At 38.8% G+C, this 15,838-nt stretch overlaps 1 protein-coding gene and 1 long non-coding RNA gene across 4 annotated transcripts in view; one reads left to right on the top strand and one right to left on the bottom strand.

Annotated features, from left to right (window-relative positions):
- Positions 1 to 15,838, bottom strand: part of SHISA9 (shisa family member 9) — a 157,064-nt gene that overhangs the window by 3,358 nt on the left and 137,868 nt on the right. For all 3 annotated transcript variants that reach the window (XM_040647667.2, XM_040647665.2, XM_015294307.4), the window contains one exon: positions 15,440 to 15,595. In XM_040647667.2, the coding sequence (XP_040503601.1) occupies positions 15,440 to 15,595 (156 nt within the window). The remainder of the gene's footprint in view (positions 1 to 15,439; positions 15,596 to 15,838) is intronic.
- LOC107054592 overlaps positions 1 to 15,838 on the top strand; it is a 336,025-nt gene that overhangs the window by 190,886 nt on the left and 129,301 nt on the right. The window lies entirely within an intron of this gene.

Below are 15,838 nucleotides of genomic sequence, written 5' to 3'. Positions count from 1 at the left end.
GGATCTCCAGTGATCGATTACAAGGTGAATAATGGTTTCTGTTCAGAAAGATAACAGTCCTGATGTGTGTTGTTTGGCAGTCATAGTATGGGAGAGCTGCTGTTTGTGCCTGTCCTGATCAGATAATGCTTTCCAGGCCTGAGAATTTCATATGTATGCCTGGGAATTAAATGCTAGTAGGGAAAGCCGGGCTTTTTATCTCATATTTTGACCTGCTTACAATAGGCTTCTTTCAGTATGGATGTGCACACTTACACATAGCCACATATAGCAAAATCAGATTGCAGCCAAAAAAAAAAAAAAAAGCATTGCTGACACCAGGTTGCTAATTGTGAAAAGGGTCTTGACAAGTCTGGAAGGACTCCTGATTTTTGCATACTGACTAGAATTATAAGTTTTACAGTACTGCTGTGTTTGCCCCAATGTAACCTGGTGCTAATACAGTGCAGAAACAGTTTCGTTAATTCTAATGTTCAAGCGGGAAAAATTCAGATGTGTAATATTGAGCATATTTATGTAGCAAGTATTTATCAAGAAATACATATAGTATTCTGATGACAACTACTTTAATAATGAACTGTGAAATCTCTAGAGGTTCTTTTTTCTTCTTAACCATCTCCTGTAAATATTCTGTGGACTTCAACCATGCATAGACGTTTTGCAGTACTAGGATAGGTTTATTATGTGACTTTGAGTACATGACTCAACGTTCCTCTGCCTTGGCTTCACCACCTGTAAAATAAGCTGTTAATGCATTGGAAGAAGTAGTTAAGTGTTGGGAAGATTAATTGCTATTTTCAGAGTATACGGAGTTTTCAGATTAAAGGCCACTAATAGAAGTGCCTTTTGCGTTGGCTTCTGAAGATAAATCATGAAAATAGGATTTAAAGATATCACTGTCATGTTTGCCGTAGGAATAAAGAATTAGAATTGCAAAATTGCCAAATGAGCAGTGGTAAAATATGGATTTTAATTCTGAGCATTATCCTTAGTGTTCCCTCTCTCCAGTCCTGGCAGTTGATTATACAAACGTTCTCTGTTTCAATATTTCTGTAGGGTTTTTACTCCCTTAAGGTAACACACCCACAAGTTTAGTTACTGTTGTAACTGTTTATCTTGAAAAATAAGTTGAAATGTGAAAGTTTTCCAACCCAAAATGCGTTTTAAAGGATGTGCCTGCGAGGGGGGAGAACTGTGCCTTTTGTTCCTGCTGTGCTGGAAATGAATAACCAATAAAATGAAGAAACAGCATAAGGATCAGGAGCAGGACTCTTTCCTCCCAGCTGAGTGCCCTATTAGGTTAAAGAGATGCTTTCTCTTCCTTCGTCTTTCTAAACTAATACATCTTGAATTTTCTTCTGCTTCAAAGCCACAGGTTCTTCGGGATGCAAATCTGGGTGGGGGCCGTACTAGCAGAAACTGGGCTGCTCCTTGCTGGATAGGGAAATCTCACTGAGTTGTAACAGTTGGACAACTGTGAGTCTGTCATCTGTGAGGTGGATCATACCATGGCTGACTCTAATGTAAATGCAGCGATGTGCAAAAGGAAGTGGCTACGGCCCCGTCTTTCAGCATGATCTTGACTATTCCAGTATCAGAGTTAATTCTCCGGTTGGGACCCTGCAGATGCAGACCTCTGCCTTAGTCTTTGCATTCATTTTGGTTTAGAAAGGAGATGGCTACTGAGCTGCTTGTGGTGGGGATGTCTTGGGAATGCCTAGGGAAATTTCTGTGAATTTAGCCTATCACAGATGAGAACAGCAAGGAGTGGGATTTTGATGGTAATTTTTTAATTCAAGTTTCACCATTCTGCCTAAATTTGTCAAGAGGAGTCAAGCTTTGTTCTTCCTCTGATGATCAGGAAGTTTCACATATTTCCTTCTAATCTATGGTTACATAATGGAAGTATGTAAACCAGTGAGTTGCTTATTCTCTAAATAACACGGATGAAAATCTTGTTGCTGTGATAAGGCCAGGATTTCTCAGTGTGCTTATTTGAGTGTACATTATCTGTGCTGAGTGGTGGCCCTAGAGCTGTGTAATGTTACTCCACATCCCATGTTAATTACTCATGGAGGTGGCCCTGTAAGCACTCACGACGTGAAGAATTGTGTGAAACATGCATTAGTGTGATGCTTTTTCTTCCTCGTAAAACACTGCAATTACAAGCACTTCTCTGGTAAGTAAAGCTAAATAAAGATGTTTTAGGTAATTCTGAAGCAGTATTTTTTACTCTTTTCCTCATCTGTCACCTTTGTTGATCTCAGAATCCTTGGACTGCATCTTTACAGCTATAAGTAGGGGGCATTGTACCATCCTGGAAGACAATTATGCTTTTCTGAAAGTGTGCGCCTAGGTACGGGAAAGAAGCTCTGAAGTGAGAGAGGGGAGTCTGCAAAGAGGTGAGCCCTTGGAGAAGCTCTAAAGACATTGAGGAGGAAAAAAAAAAAGTTCCAGTGACAGCTTGTAGTCAGCCAGAAAAGACAAACAGATCTCTGTTTCTCAGCACAGGTTTAACAGAATTGTTTCCTATCTGATCATATTTTAAGAACTGCTTTGTGAAATACAGGGCTTTATTCTAGCTGAAGAGAAACTGTATTTCAAATTTAGGGCTGGAGATAATTCAAGCAAGCAAATGACAGCAATGAAATGACTACAGTGTTACAGCAGTTAACAGCTAAAATACACTAACTGCCTATTTGTAGATGTGCAACAGTAAAAGCCATCTGTATGTAATATTTAACAGTTTATAACAAGATTTTGCTTCTACAGTCATGACTTTGCTTAGCTTTTAGTGTAGCAACCTGAAACTATTGGAACTTCACATTCTTCTCTCTAAGTAATTGTATGGGAACTGTTGAATCACAGCCTGAACCTCTGATTGACCACCTGAGGCGAGTGCTGAGTCAGCCACAGGGGCACAGGTGAACACAATTTCACCTGAGTGACTGAAAGGGGTGGAACCAGGCTAGACCCTCCTAGGCCCCATTTAAGGGCTGACTCCCAAGGAGGAAGGATCTCTATCTGGAGATTACTCCTCTTGGAGCCCTTCTGCAAGCCCAGGGCACGGGTAAGCTCTTTGTTTCATTATTCCTTTGTAACGTGATAATCTCTCCGGTCCGATACCTGTTTGCCATGCAGTAATGTAACTGAAAACTTGACGAAAGGCAGAAAGATAGTGAGTCCTGGTTGGAAGACATGAGAGTTTTGCCCAGGGAAATACTAGCATTCTACCTTTGGTGTTGCTGTTGTTCATCCTGTCTGAATGTGTGATTTCTTTGACTTTTCTAAGCTGGCATCTAAAACAGTATGTTCAAAGGTTCTAAGCTACAAAACAGCTCTTTGTAAGAGTTTTAGCAGAAGTTCATGTGAAAATCAAAGAAGTGGCATTTCTGTGTTAGCTGAAGTTTGTTTCTTGGGTGAGGGAAAAGACTAGCTCATGTGAACTGTTTGATCTAATAGGTTAACTGAAAAGTGTATTCCACCAAGTAAATCAATTACCAGTGTGCTTTTTGAATGAGGGTGTTGAATGGGAGTGACAGTATAGATGTTGCAGGTATTAAAAATCATGTTCTTATCGTAATGACATGGAAGATCTGTGCGTCTCATTGTGGCCAAGAGAAAGTAACATAGCTATGTCATGGCTGGTCATAAGCTGTTCTCCTCCCACGAGCGCTGCAGTGGCTGCATATAAAATGGAACGATTTTAAATGCCACTGAATTCTAAGGAAGGGCAAAAGTCATTTGAAATAACTGTTATGTCTTTCCCTTCCTGTTTTTCTGTTGAGCTCTGAGAACACAGAAGTAGGCCTGTAGGCTGCAATGCATTGATTTCTGTCCTAATATTTTCATTTCTTTCCCTCAGAATATCTCACCCTTGTTTGGCTTTATTTAAGAAGTCCTGTGAAAAATGATATTTTGTATCTGTGGATTATTTCTCTATTTTTATTCCCTAACAATGATAGAGGTGAGGGAAAATACGTAATGCCTAGAACCGCCCTTAAATTAATTACAGTTTTGGTATAACCTACTTTTTGTGGCCCTGTATTATTCTTCTCTTTGTTCCTTTGCCACTTTATCTATTTACTTGTTCCTCATAGTGATGTGGAGAGAGGCCAAGCACAAAAAGGCTTAGCATATCAACCTTTTCTTCTGCGGACACTGTTTGAAATGAGCTTGTCTATCTCCAGACATAAGGCTATGTCTGTTTTCCCGGTGAAATAAAATTCGACTTTCATGATACATAAGACATTATGAAACATATATATGTAGGCCCAAAAATTTCTACTATCAGTAACTTTTATGACAGTTTCTGAAAGGCTGAAGAGGCCAGAATATTTCTGGGTTTTGAAATGCATTAGGAATGGTTTAGGGTAGGAATATAATTAGACTTGGTAAGTATAGCCTCCAGTCTCAGCAGTGTTCTCTTTATCCACTGCAGGCAGCGAAGGCTGCCGCCTGGCTGGGAATGCTGAGGCAGAATTTGATTGACTCCTCAGGCACCAGGCATTGTGTGTGGAACCTCATGTACAGAGTTCCTATTCCCTGGAACATAAGAATAGCTCATGTGCATGAACGGAAGCCCCTTTCTTCTGACAGCGTGCCAAGCAGCGCTGCACTGCTGAGTCTATTTTTGTTTTTTCTTTCTCTTTTTACAAACATTCATTTACTGTGTGAGATTAAGCAGGTTGCTCTCAGGACCTGTAAAACAACTTTTCCAATTGGACTTTGTATGCGTGGCTGCATCAGTTCACATACTATTAAATTGTGGTATTTGTAGTTCAGTTTTGCAAAGTGCTGCAGTGATACTATGTTTTGCTTTTGATCAAAATATTTCAGGCACTCGCATGCACATTTTACCTAACATAGAAACCAGTGTAATGCAGAATACTTGTATCTAACTAGTATAAGAAAAACAAAGCCTTTCTGATGTACTGGAATCAACAGATTGTGTTAACTTGGAAACAAATGGTAGTGTTGCATCATGTTAAATTTATACTAGAATTGTAGATGTCATCAGGACACCAGAAACCTGTTGCATGCAGACAGACGAAGATGACACTACACATACTCTGTAGTGGTTTAGCATTTGAATTCAAGCACCAAAATGTTAAGTTGCATTCTCAATATCATACAGTGAATTATAAACTTGAGAAGAAATACAACTGCCGGTTCTATGCTTAAACCACTGGATGAGGTTATAAATAAAGTCTAAGAGAATTATGTATTTAAGTCTCTTGTGTTTTACTTTGAAAATACAAACCAGTGACCTGTAACTGTAAATCTGAGTTTTCATTATTTTTTCCTAGAGGCCACTAAGCTCATGTTCTTTTATAGCATCTACAGTGGCACAAAAATGAAAAGTCCTACTGTCAACTACTCATTTCATTTTATCTCAGGCATATTTATCCATCTGAGTTTTAATGGAAACCTTACGTGTGGTCAGAATACTTGCCTTTTGAAATAGGAACTGTGTAAGGAGTCATGCTATCATGCTTAACTTCTGAATAAAGCACGACTGCAGCATAAACTGATTATCGTAAAGGAGAGTTTGAGATGCTTTCTAAAAATGCTGTCCAAAGCCAAAGAGGTTAATGCTCAGGAGATTTGTTTAAAAGGCTTCTTCCACTTCTTCAGTCATCTTGCTTGCCTTTTTACTGAGTAACTTTTAATGCCTCTCAAGCAAATCAGTTAGGTTAAGTCTGATTATGTCAAAAGTTTGCATCAGTGCCTTTATACAGCAACAGTAATATGAAGTTGCTTAAGATTGGTGAGGATCTTCCATTAGTTTAAGGGCGGGGCTGCCTAACTGTTCCAGGAGCTCTGTGGTGGTGTACGTTTGCAGAAAAACAATGCGGTCATGCAGTAACAGGCTTGTACTATTGCCACGCAGTAATGAGGCAGTCCACATGCAGCCTTGCTCCTAGGAGTGGACTGCAAAGCAAGTGGGCATTCCTGGAGACTGCTGGCTGTGTATTATGTGGGTCACATCACAAAGCGATTCACAGTGTTCTGCAGCGTGATTCAGTGTCTAAAAATGCGTTTGTTTTTCTTCAAGGTGTCATTTTATCTTTCTAATGTTGACAGAAAGAACTGCTGTATTCCTGTCCACATTTATTTGTAATAGCTGTTCTTAGCAGGCATCTAATTTCTTTTTTCCACATCAATGTTAGCAGTTCTTCTGTGCACTGAATTTCATTTTTTTTTCTTTTTAGTATGCTGCTGATTATAACTCTTTATCAGGAGTCTGAATCAGCTACACATATTCCTAGTTGTGATGTAGAAAGCTGTATGAGGGCACAGAAACCCTGTTTGGGATTCAGAGTACGTAATTAATATGGGGTTTGGTGCTGAACTAAAACTGGCATGCTGCCAACTATAAGACAGAAAGACACAGATTTACACCATTATTTCTAACTACAGGGTGAGGCCTGCAGGCTGTTTGAATTGCAGTGGTTAAGTGAAAAACTCCCAGTAATGTAATTATTTTTTGCCAGAGTTACTTTGATTTGTTTTTTAACTATTATAAATTTTAAAGAGTTTTCAGCGATCATTCTAGATTGAAGTCAGTTTAAAAAAAATAGACATGGCATAAGTTGTTTCAGTAGAAAATGTTATCTTTTTAATTATTTTTTTCTAGAAGGAGTGCTTTTCAGGTGTGGAATATTAAGCAGTAGCAAAACACCATGAAGTAATTCCATAGCTGCACCTGCACACATTCATTTGTTTTTTCTCCTTCCTTTTAGTCTGTGTGAAACCTTTATTATGGAAGTCTAGTGAATAATTGCCAGTGGTGTCCGGAACTTTTTGTCAAAGCAGAGATGTGTGTCAGACTGTACAGAAATAGGGTTCACTAGCAATTGCAGTGAACCCTGGCTAGACTTGCAGTTTCGTAAGCTTTTCACACAGCTTGGGCAAACCCAAAGGCAAAGCAGAACTAATGTGTGTTCTGAGCAGAACCTGAGTTGCCTTCACGTAGGGCAAAAACATTTGTGGCTGACTGTCAAGAAAAAATCAGTAGTGAAGCTCTCTTCCCTGAGCATTTAATAATGCACACACACAAGGCTTCTGTGTATCAGTGTTCAGCGCCTACCTGCACCTTTTTTGCCAGGAGTTATAAGCAGCTGTTACTTTGGAAATGATAATTAGCAGCGTGGCACTGCAGCTTGATTTCCTGCGCTGCAGTGGGTCCCTTGCAGAAAAAGCACCTTACAGAGCATAGACAGCTTTGCAAAATTTTCAATATAAAAATTACCAATTGCACTCAATTTGAAGTTTAGGATGTGACAGACTGATATTTGGGGTATTTTATTCATGCTGCAGTAGCGTAGTTAATAGAGCGGAGAGATTATTCTTGTTTTCAGCTCCTCTTTTCTTCCTCTTGTCCTTCTTCAAATAAGGTGGCAGGGGAAGGACTTCTGGAAAAATTAACTGTGCACATTACAAATCATGTTATTGTGCTTCCTCCTCCTGTGCCTCCAGCCCTTTGTTATTACCGTGTGAGTGTGTAGGAGTAAAGCAGTGATCTTTGTGGCTTTTATCTTTGTGATTTCTTTATTAAACACGTTTACTGTCTTCAGAACATCCTATGCAGAACCAAAATAACAGACAGATAACTGGTGCTATTTATATTTCATTTTTAACAAAAGCTTCATTTGTCAGTTGCCTTACTAGTCTCAGCTGGTATTGATGCGTAATTCTGAAGAACATTACATGACTGCTATTGACATATATCCGTGTACAAAGAGAAGAGTGTTAAATTTTCTCTTGTTTGAGTTCTTAAATTTAGTTAGAATGCATAGTAATAATAATAATAATTCTGTACTTAAACTTAGTTTGCAGCCAAGTAATCCTTATAACTGCTTGTAGTTACCAAGCTGAATCTGTACAGATGTTCTTGCCAAAAATATTGTAAAGGTAGCAATCACAACTTTGTGAAGATTATAGCCTATTTGAATAATGTCAACATGAAAGACTATTCAGTGCACAAAAGTAGCTCTCAAGAGCCTCTAGGTAAATAAGCTTTTAATTTAATTAAGGAAAACTCTCTCTGAGAATTTTTTTCCCAGAATTCAACTAATGTTGACTCTTCAGGATCATTTACATCTGGCTGCTGTGCACTGAGCATAGAACACCTAATTTGTGCTTCAGGCATTTTTGAAAAAATAATGATGAACTTGTGACAGATTCTGGGAGTCCCTAATAATTGTTTGAAAAACTATCTGTGATCAGCAGTAAAATTGAAGTTCTAATCATTTGGCAACAGGGAACCAGCATCTGAATGGCACCTTATGAACAAGTGTTTTTGCAATGTGTGTTTCAAACACTATCTTAAATGACCTGGGTTTTGTACAGTTGGCAGTATGGGAGTATTGAGAACACTCAGTACAACTGGCATGTGCACTTTGGAACTGGAACTGCAAAAGTCATGCATCAGACTAAATCTAGATGACAGCTGGGATCCCACAGTATCACAGTTTACCTGCAAGTACTGGTTTGGTATTCTTCATGATCATCCTCTGCTCATAGCTAATCGTAATAATAGGTCTGTGTTGCAGAATGACAAGAATGTTCACGTGTCTATGTTTATACAGCAAAGTAAAACAATTATTGAGAAGGATGTTTAAGAAGGATTGTAACTGAAATTCCTCAACATTTGTAGACTTGGTCTTTGCTTGAGCTGAGCTCTGATTTTTTTACTGGTTCACTTTTATATAGTGTTATAGCCTGAGTGTATGGTTTCACTTCACTCGTGTCTTCTTATCACATAATGTGTAAAAAATTTAATGGAAATAGATCTGAATAAGCCATGCTTGGTTTAGATGTACTCATTCCCTTCCTGTGGCCATCAGTAATCACAGTAGATGGAAATAAAGCTGGTTATTTTTACATTGTTGACTCTGAAAACTGCAGTCTTCGCAGAAAACTTAGAAGCCAGCAAAAGGCATTAAAAAAGCTAAGTGACCAACATTGTCGAGAAGGTCAGCTGTCTTCACAGTACTTAGGTACGTCATAAAAAGTAGGTATGGGAAAAATAGCGTGCTTTTTTGTTTGTTTCAGATTGGACAATTCTCACATAATAGGGATTTTAAAATTCAACTGGTTTCCAGAAAACCAACCTATTTTTTTAGTGGAGGAATTTGAACTCTCCCTGATGCGTAACTATAAGCAGATTGTAGAGTGGTGTTTATAATATGAGTTTTTATCACTTTATTGGTGAGGGTTTAATGTTCAGTGTTTCAGAATATATGCTGGTATAAGAAAAAGAAAAGACTTTCTCCATTGTAGAGGACATGGGGGGAAGAAGTACCTGCTTCAAGAACAAGATTTGTTTTAAGTTGAAGACGCAGCGGAATTCCCCAGCCTATTTTATCTATAACTATCTCGCTCAAGTTACTGAGGGTTTGCTTAAACAACATATTTATTTTAATTAAAATGTGGCTATCTCACTGGAAGTCGAAATGAGTGCGCTCATAGGAAATAGAGAAATATTTTGATCAAGCACCCCCAAGTATGGTTGGTGTTGGTTTTTCTTGTTTTGTTGTTTCTTTTTTAACATTATGTCAGAGTGCTTATGGTTATCAGGAGCCAATAAGAGAAAGAGAAATGGATCATTTAGTAGAAGCAAGAAAAAGCCTGTACATGGTGGTCTGTATATGAAGTCTGGGAGGATCTCAGCAGAAAGCCACTGTCGGAACAACTCACCCTTCATTGACACTCACCCTTCACCTAGCTGGGAAATGGAAGGCTGAGCAAACGGTGCTAGCAGACAGGCAGTGAAGTGAGGCTTACTACTGGGTGCTGCTTTTTAAGGAGAAACAAGGATTAAAGTATGGAAGACTTCCTTAGCATAGGAATACCCAAAAGCTTCCAGTTTTCCAGCTGCACTTGGTTAAGTGAATAATAATAGTGGATAGATACCAGACTTCTATGTCATACTTCCTTGAGATAGCTCTAGTGCAGAATCAGGCAGATTGTTTAGTCTAGCATTATGTGTGACACCAAAAATAGCTCATTAACCCTCTGGATATGACAAACAATGCGTTAATCTGTACTTCTCTGTTTTAGCGGTGTTAAATCCAGAGAGCTGCTTCCATGTCTCAGATTTATTAGTAGCTGAAGATCTCTTTCTGAAATGAAAGCATTTCCTTTTTAAGCCTTCCAAAGGAACATGAGTATTCACCTGTCAGTGAAACAATGTGTTTGGTAATAGGGAAAGTAAAGTAACACAAACATACTGTGTCCAATCATTCTGTAACTCTACTTTTTCTAAAAATCATTTGTACCAGATTCTCTGAATCTGTGTACAGTTCCCTGTTGCCTCTTGCCATTTTTCCAGTTATGGTATTTCTTTCCAGCTCTCCCCGTCTTTCTATAAAGGCCCCTAAAACAGCAGAACAAACTATACAGAATGACACAGAATTTCTTCTTCTGGTGAGATGACCGTCAGCTTCTGAGGGGGCAGCTATGAAGTCATGTCTGTTCTCATAAGGTATCCTGTATCTGCACAGTGGTCATTTTGATAGAAAATGAAGGTTGGAAGCTTCAGAAGGAATCACCATATTTTCTTCTGGATGGGAGGATTGTTTAAAGACAGCACCTTAAATTTAAACTTATGGTGATTTCCTTTGTATGTGTAGATGTAAAGAACAAACTGGACAATTTTCTCATATTCTTCACCTTCCTGAGGGAGCTGTTGACTTGTACTTGTAGTCGCAATACTATCTACAATAGTAGCTGTTTCCCAAACAGTACATATTTACTCTTTTGATTTCATACTTCGAGAATCTCACTGTAGAATTTTGCAGCTGCAAGCAGAACTGGAGCACTGTCTAATGTTCCCATTTGGGATCAGAGAACTGTAAAGCTTCAAAAAATGCTAGGAGCTGTACGCTCTGATATATGGTGGTGAAGCTGCTCCTAATTGTATTCTCCTGCAGTTTCACTGTACCCAATCAGTTACATCTGATTTAATCCCACAGGAGACTACAGCTCCCAGCATCACTGACCATTTTATCAGTTTGAATTTCAGGTAGGACTTCTATCCATTGCATTTTCTTTGGCAAAAATTTAAACTGATTATCTCCTGTTAAGTCATGCCCAGTCAGTCCTCAGAGGTTTGTGTATGCATGTGTGGGTAAGAGAGAGGAAAAAGGAAATTTGCAAAAGAAATAAGTCATATTAAGTTACAGAAATATTTATTTTCTCAATTCTTATGTGCATCACTCTAGCAACGAAGTGGTCTTTTCTCCCAGGCCTGCACAGCTTAGAATGTTGGATTTGGGATATTCTTTTTTGCAGGATACTGTAAAGCAGTTGGATCACTTTGTACTCTGTGAAACTTGGGAAAGAAAATTAACTGTTAGTGAGCCTGGCTGTGTGACTGAACAAGTATGATTAATACCATGGGACAGCGAGGCCAGTTTGAGATTTAAGAAACTGTTTTTAAGCTACCAGGTGGATTCCAGCTCTTACAGCTTAGCAGAATGGAACTTGAGGTTGAACTGTACATGCATGCTTTCTGAATGAATATTCAAATGAGTTCTGTATAAATTTGTGATGACCTAACGTATGTTCTGGGATTTGAATTTCATGGGCATGTTCGTATACAAGATCTCCATCCGCTTTTAGCATTAGGCTTGTGAGGATTGCTTAAGTGAACAATAACCATTTAAGCATAGAATAAAAACATGGTTAATTAACTGGAAATAAGAATAATTTGTGCAGAAAAAAACACTTTTGGCGGTTTTAACATAAATAGTCAAATACTGCAAAGCACTGAAGGAAACCAGGATCATGTCATCTCAGGTGACCAAAATATTGAAATATCTGAACACCGAGTATTGCCACACAGCATTCAGTGCCCACTTCTGATGGAAGTAATCTTAAGTAAGAACTTGCTAACCCTTTTCCCTCAGATACAATCTCTGCCATTCCTTTATGGGAGAAATTGAGCACAAGTGAAAAAAAGATTAGCTGAAAAATGGACAGCTCATCGATTAACAGAGTGCAACAGCAAGTCAGACAGGTAGGCTAGGGATGCAGGGAGACGGGTCTGTCTGTTCTTTCAGGAAATGCATTTTGCTGTGTCTCATTTACAAGGGCTCTCTGCTTTCTGCTTATTGCTCCCTGGTGGTGATTGTGTTCAGGTAGAAGGAGTGAGAAGTTCTGCTGCTGTGAGGAAATCAACGAATAAATCTCAACTCACTGTTACCTTGTTGTTCTTAAAGTGCTCATCTGAGAATACAAAATAGACACAGAATGTCCTGTTATTCAGAGATGTAAATGCTAGCAGATGGTAAGAGGAAAAAGTAAATTTGATCAGTGGTTGCTGATCAGTACTTAAGGAATTCTGGAAGCTGCAACAAGTAAATTCATAACTGGGATTGAGGAAAATACTCTCTTGTATTGAGAGTGTAAGGATTTGGGTTTGCAGTTTGAAGTGGTTCACATAGAAGTATTTTACTTCTTGAATAAGAAACATCCATATTGACCTTTTCAGCTCTCTTTTCCCCTGTTGTGCAGAATCAGACACTCTGCAGTGCATGCATTGTGTTGCACTAAGCTGTAAGATTTGGAGTATGGGATATAGCTTATAAATAGCTTCTTAGGAGTCAACTTGGTCTCACCTCCAAGGTATTGGTTATTCTACTTCAGTAACACGATGCAGATTAATACCCACAGCACTGCTGTCTCTTGTTTTCAGGAACATTTGAGCTTTAGATACTGAGTTTAGTGCTGGTCCCGAACGGGATCCAGAGCCAAGAGTACTGTGTATTACTTTTCCATGATGCGAACTTTCACAGTGGCCAGTCAACAGAGGATAAGTGGCTCACTTCAGAAATTACACAGCCAAATTTTTTAGGACATCTGTAGTTCAGAAGAAGGCGACTGAGTGGAAATCAATTTAATGCTGCCTCTGGTAAAGCATTGCTTTTTCAGTTGTCTAAACTTCGTACTAGTTGTGGCCACATTATGATGGGTGATATTAATATAATACAACTCCAGTTGCTTGAAGCCAGTAGGAACACTTCTTCTGCCACCCACTTCCTCCTTAGAAAAGATAATTAAGCACACTGGACTACAACTGAGCAATGGGATTGTGCAGATTGAAAGGCAGTTAAATGAATATGGTTTTCCTCAAATGCGTGGAGAGATACAGAATGTATCCTTTATTACATTTCTGAACGTACCCTCTAGCCACTATCTATAAATGTAAAGGGAGATAGACTACACAGACTCATTAAGCTACTACATGATTCAGTAAATCTTACTCTAAATGGCAATATGTGAGAAATGTCATGGCCCTGTGACATGAATACTGGGTTGCAGTGAACTCAGTCTGTGTTCATTTATTGAAAAGTTGAGTTGTGGTCAGGTTAAATTTGTAGTGGTGAGCCTGATGTGGGCCAGTTACTGTTTTTTCTCAGAGGTCTCATAAAGTCAGAATGAATTCTGCAATGTGTGGTGTAGCCAGCTTGATGTCTGCATGGTCCCAAGCCCTAGCCTGGCTGGGACCTTGGGAAAACTGCTTTGTGGTCTTGAGAGGTGCTCGTGAGGTGAATCTGGAAGCTGTCCTGGCCTTGAAAGTCTGGAAGCAATTAAACACTGAGTGTCTTGAACTGGTTGTGTAAGGCCAGAAGAGAGTTCTGAATGTATAAGTTTGAACATCTCTAGTATTTCCTGCTGATAAGTGTGGATAGCAATGCAGTGTTTTTTGTATATTTCCTGTGAAAATTCGCTGGAATCAAAAGCTTGACTAACTAGGTCTGAGACCACTACATCTGCAGGAGGAAAAACGAAGACAGGAGATGGGAATGATAGGGGTGAAGTATGGGAAGATGGTGACATCCTCCTAGAAGAAATCGTCCCTTAGAAAGTTATGTTTAATTTAGATTAAGATTCTGAGAGGCATTATATGATTCTGGAGTGGAGATGAGCAATCTTTCAAGCTTGATTTATGTGTAATGGTTAAAATCTAGGTGCTTTAACAAGATGTGGTCAGACGCCTAAGAATTACCTAAGTTTTCATGTAATTAAAGAAAAAAAAAAACCAACATTCAGCGGCTCTTGGGCAAATGAGGGGAGTTTCTTTTGAATGTTCAAGTTCTGGTTTTATTATGATTAAGCACCTTTTAGTTTTGGTGAATGGCTTGACCTAAGATGGTATCTGAAGTAGAAACCTGATGTCAGTGCATACATCTGTGGTAACTGCCATATCATTATACAGTACCACCTGCTGGAGAAGAAATGAAAAGCTACTCTGTATTTAAAACCTAAAGCAAAACTGAAGTATTTGAGATGGGACTTGGATGTATGTTTTGTTAGAGCTCTGCTTTCCTGAAGTTTGGAGATAGGAATGTCAGTCTGTAATTGAAAAGCTGAAAATCTGAAGTCAGAACATTCTCAGCTGTTCTGATGGGGTTTTGTTTCTTTGATTGGTTTTTGTTGTATTTTGTTTGGTTTTTTTTTACAGAGACAAATGGCTCTGTCTGGAAATAGGCAGTGTGATGGTGCTCTGAATTCATGAAGGAATGATTTTACCATACATATGTGTAAGCTGAGCAAGGGCTAGTGGAAATCTGTATTGTGGAAACCTTGCCCTGCTTGTTCTTCATTAATTGTGGTCTATCAGAATCTCAACATGTAAGTTGAGAAAGGCTTTCTGTCATCGCATGATGTGCAGCCAGTATTTGTAGCTCCTGAAAAGTACAAGGAATTTAGGCTTCTAAGGTGAAAGTTATGTTGCTGTTTATCTACCATTGTCCTCTTTCCTCTCCATAACTGTTTATTTGAAGTCATTCCCTCATTCTATTAAATAATAGTGTATAACATTAACCAGTAGCAGAAGGAAAGCTAACACTAGGATCTTTATTAGGAACCTTGTGATACAGTAGTTGCTGGGAATTGCAAGGCCTATTCCTCTGGTGACCTACAAATGCACATTCTGCAGAAAATGTGATGAAAGCTGTTACTTCTGAAGCATCCAAGTTTGTCTCCTCTGTGAAGTATTAGACAGGTGTCTTAATTACATGCTTTAAATTTGCAACATATCTGATACTGTTCTTATTTGTACACGTAGATGCAGAAAATAACCACTGAAGTGGGTGTATATTCAGGGCAGATAAAACTAGAGCTGAATGCTGTACAGTGTAGGTGAGACTTAATGAAAATAGCGAAGGTATGGCATGATTTCTTATGAATGTTCAGACAGATGCGTATGATCACCAATTCTTATATATAATTTTCTAACTGTAGTTCCCCTGTTCATTTTTTATACATTTCCAACTAACATGATATGAAAAAGGACAAATTCTGTAATGAAGCGGTCAAAAAGAGCAAGAGTTCGTTTTTAACTCTGAAGCAGAATGTCAGCTGACAGCAGAAAATGCAGCGTGCTGCCGGGTAGCAGAAGTCATGCATAATGTTACTGACTTACCGACTGCCTTTAGAGAGGCATACTTGTTAAGCTCTTTGCCTGGGGGCTGTTGCTCATATGGGTTTGTGATCTGTCCCAAGCTGGGATATGAGTGTTGATGTGCCATCTGAGGAAGGAGGGGGGATGTTGGCATAACGTTATTCATCTGTGATGGATCTGTATTAATAAAGAAAATCAACAAGCATTAAAAAAAAGATCAATCTTAAGATTCTAACACTGTTATCAACTATAGATGAAACAGTGAGATTTAAAGCAAGAAAACAGTACTTACTACGAAGTGGAAGTTAGGGTACAGCAAATCTGTGGTTCAGACAGTTAATATCATGACTGAAGGCTGATGAATGATTGTAGTAGTACATGCCAATTTTTGTATAAAGAAGATTTTTGACCTACAAAGTT

This window comes from Gallus gallus, chromosome 14 (assembly GCF_016699485.2).
Source record: "Gallus gallus isolate bGalGal1 chromosome 14, bGalGal1.mat.broiler.GRCg7b, whole genome shotgun sequence".
Taxonomy (NCBI): domain Eukaryota; kingdom Metazoa; phylum Chordata; class Aves; order Galliformes; family Phasianidae; genus Gallus; species Gallus gallus.
Note: the sequence above shows the minus strand (reverse complement) of the source record. Positions and strands in the feature narration are given on the sequence as shown.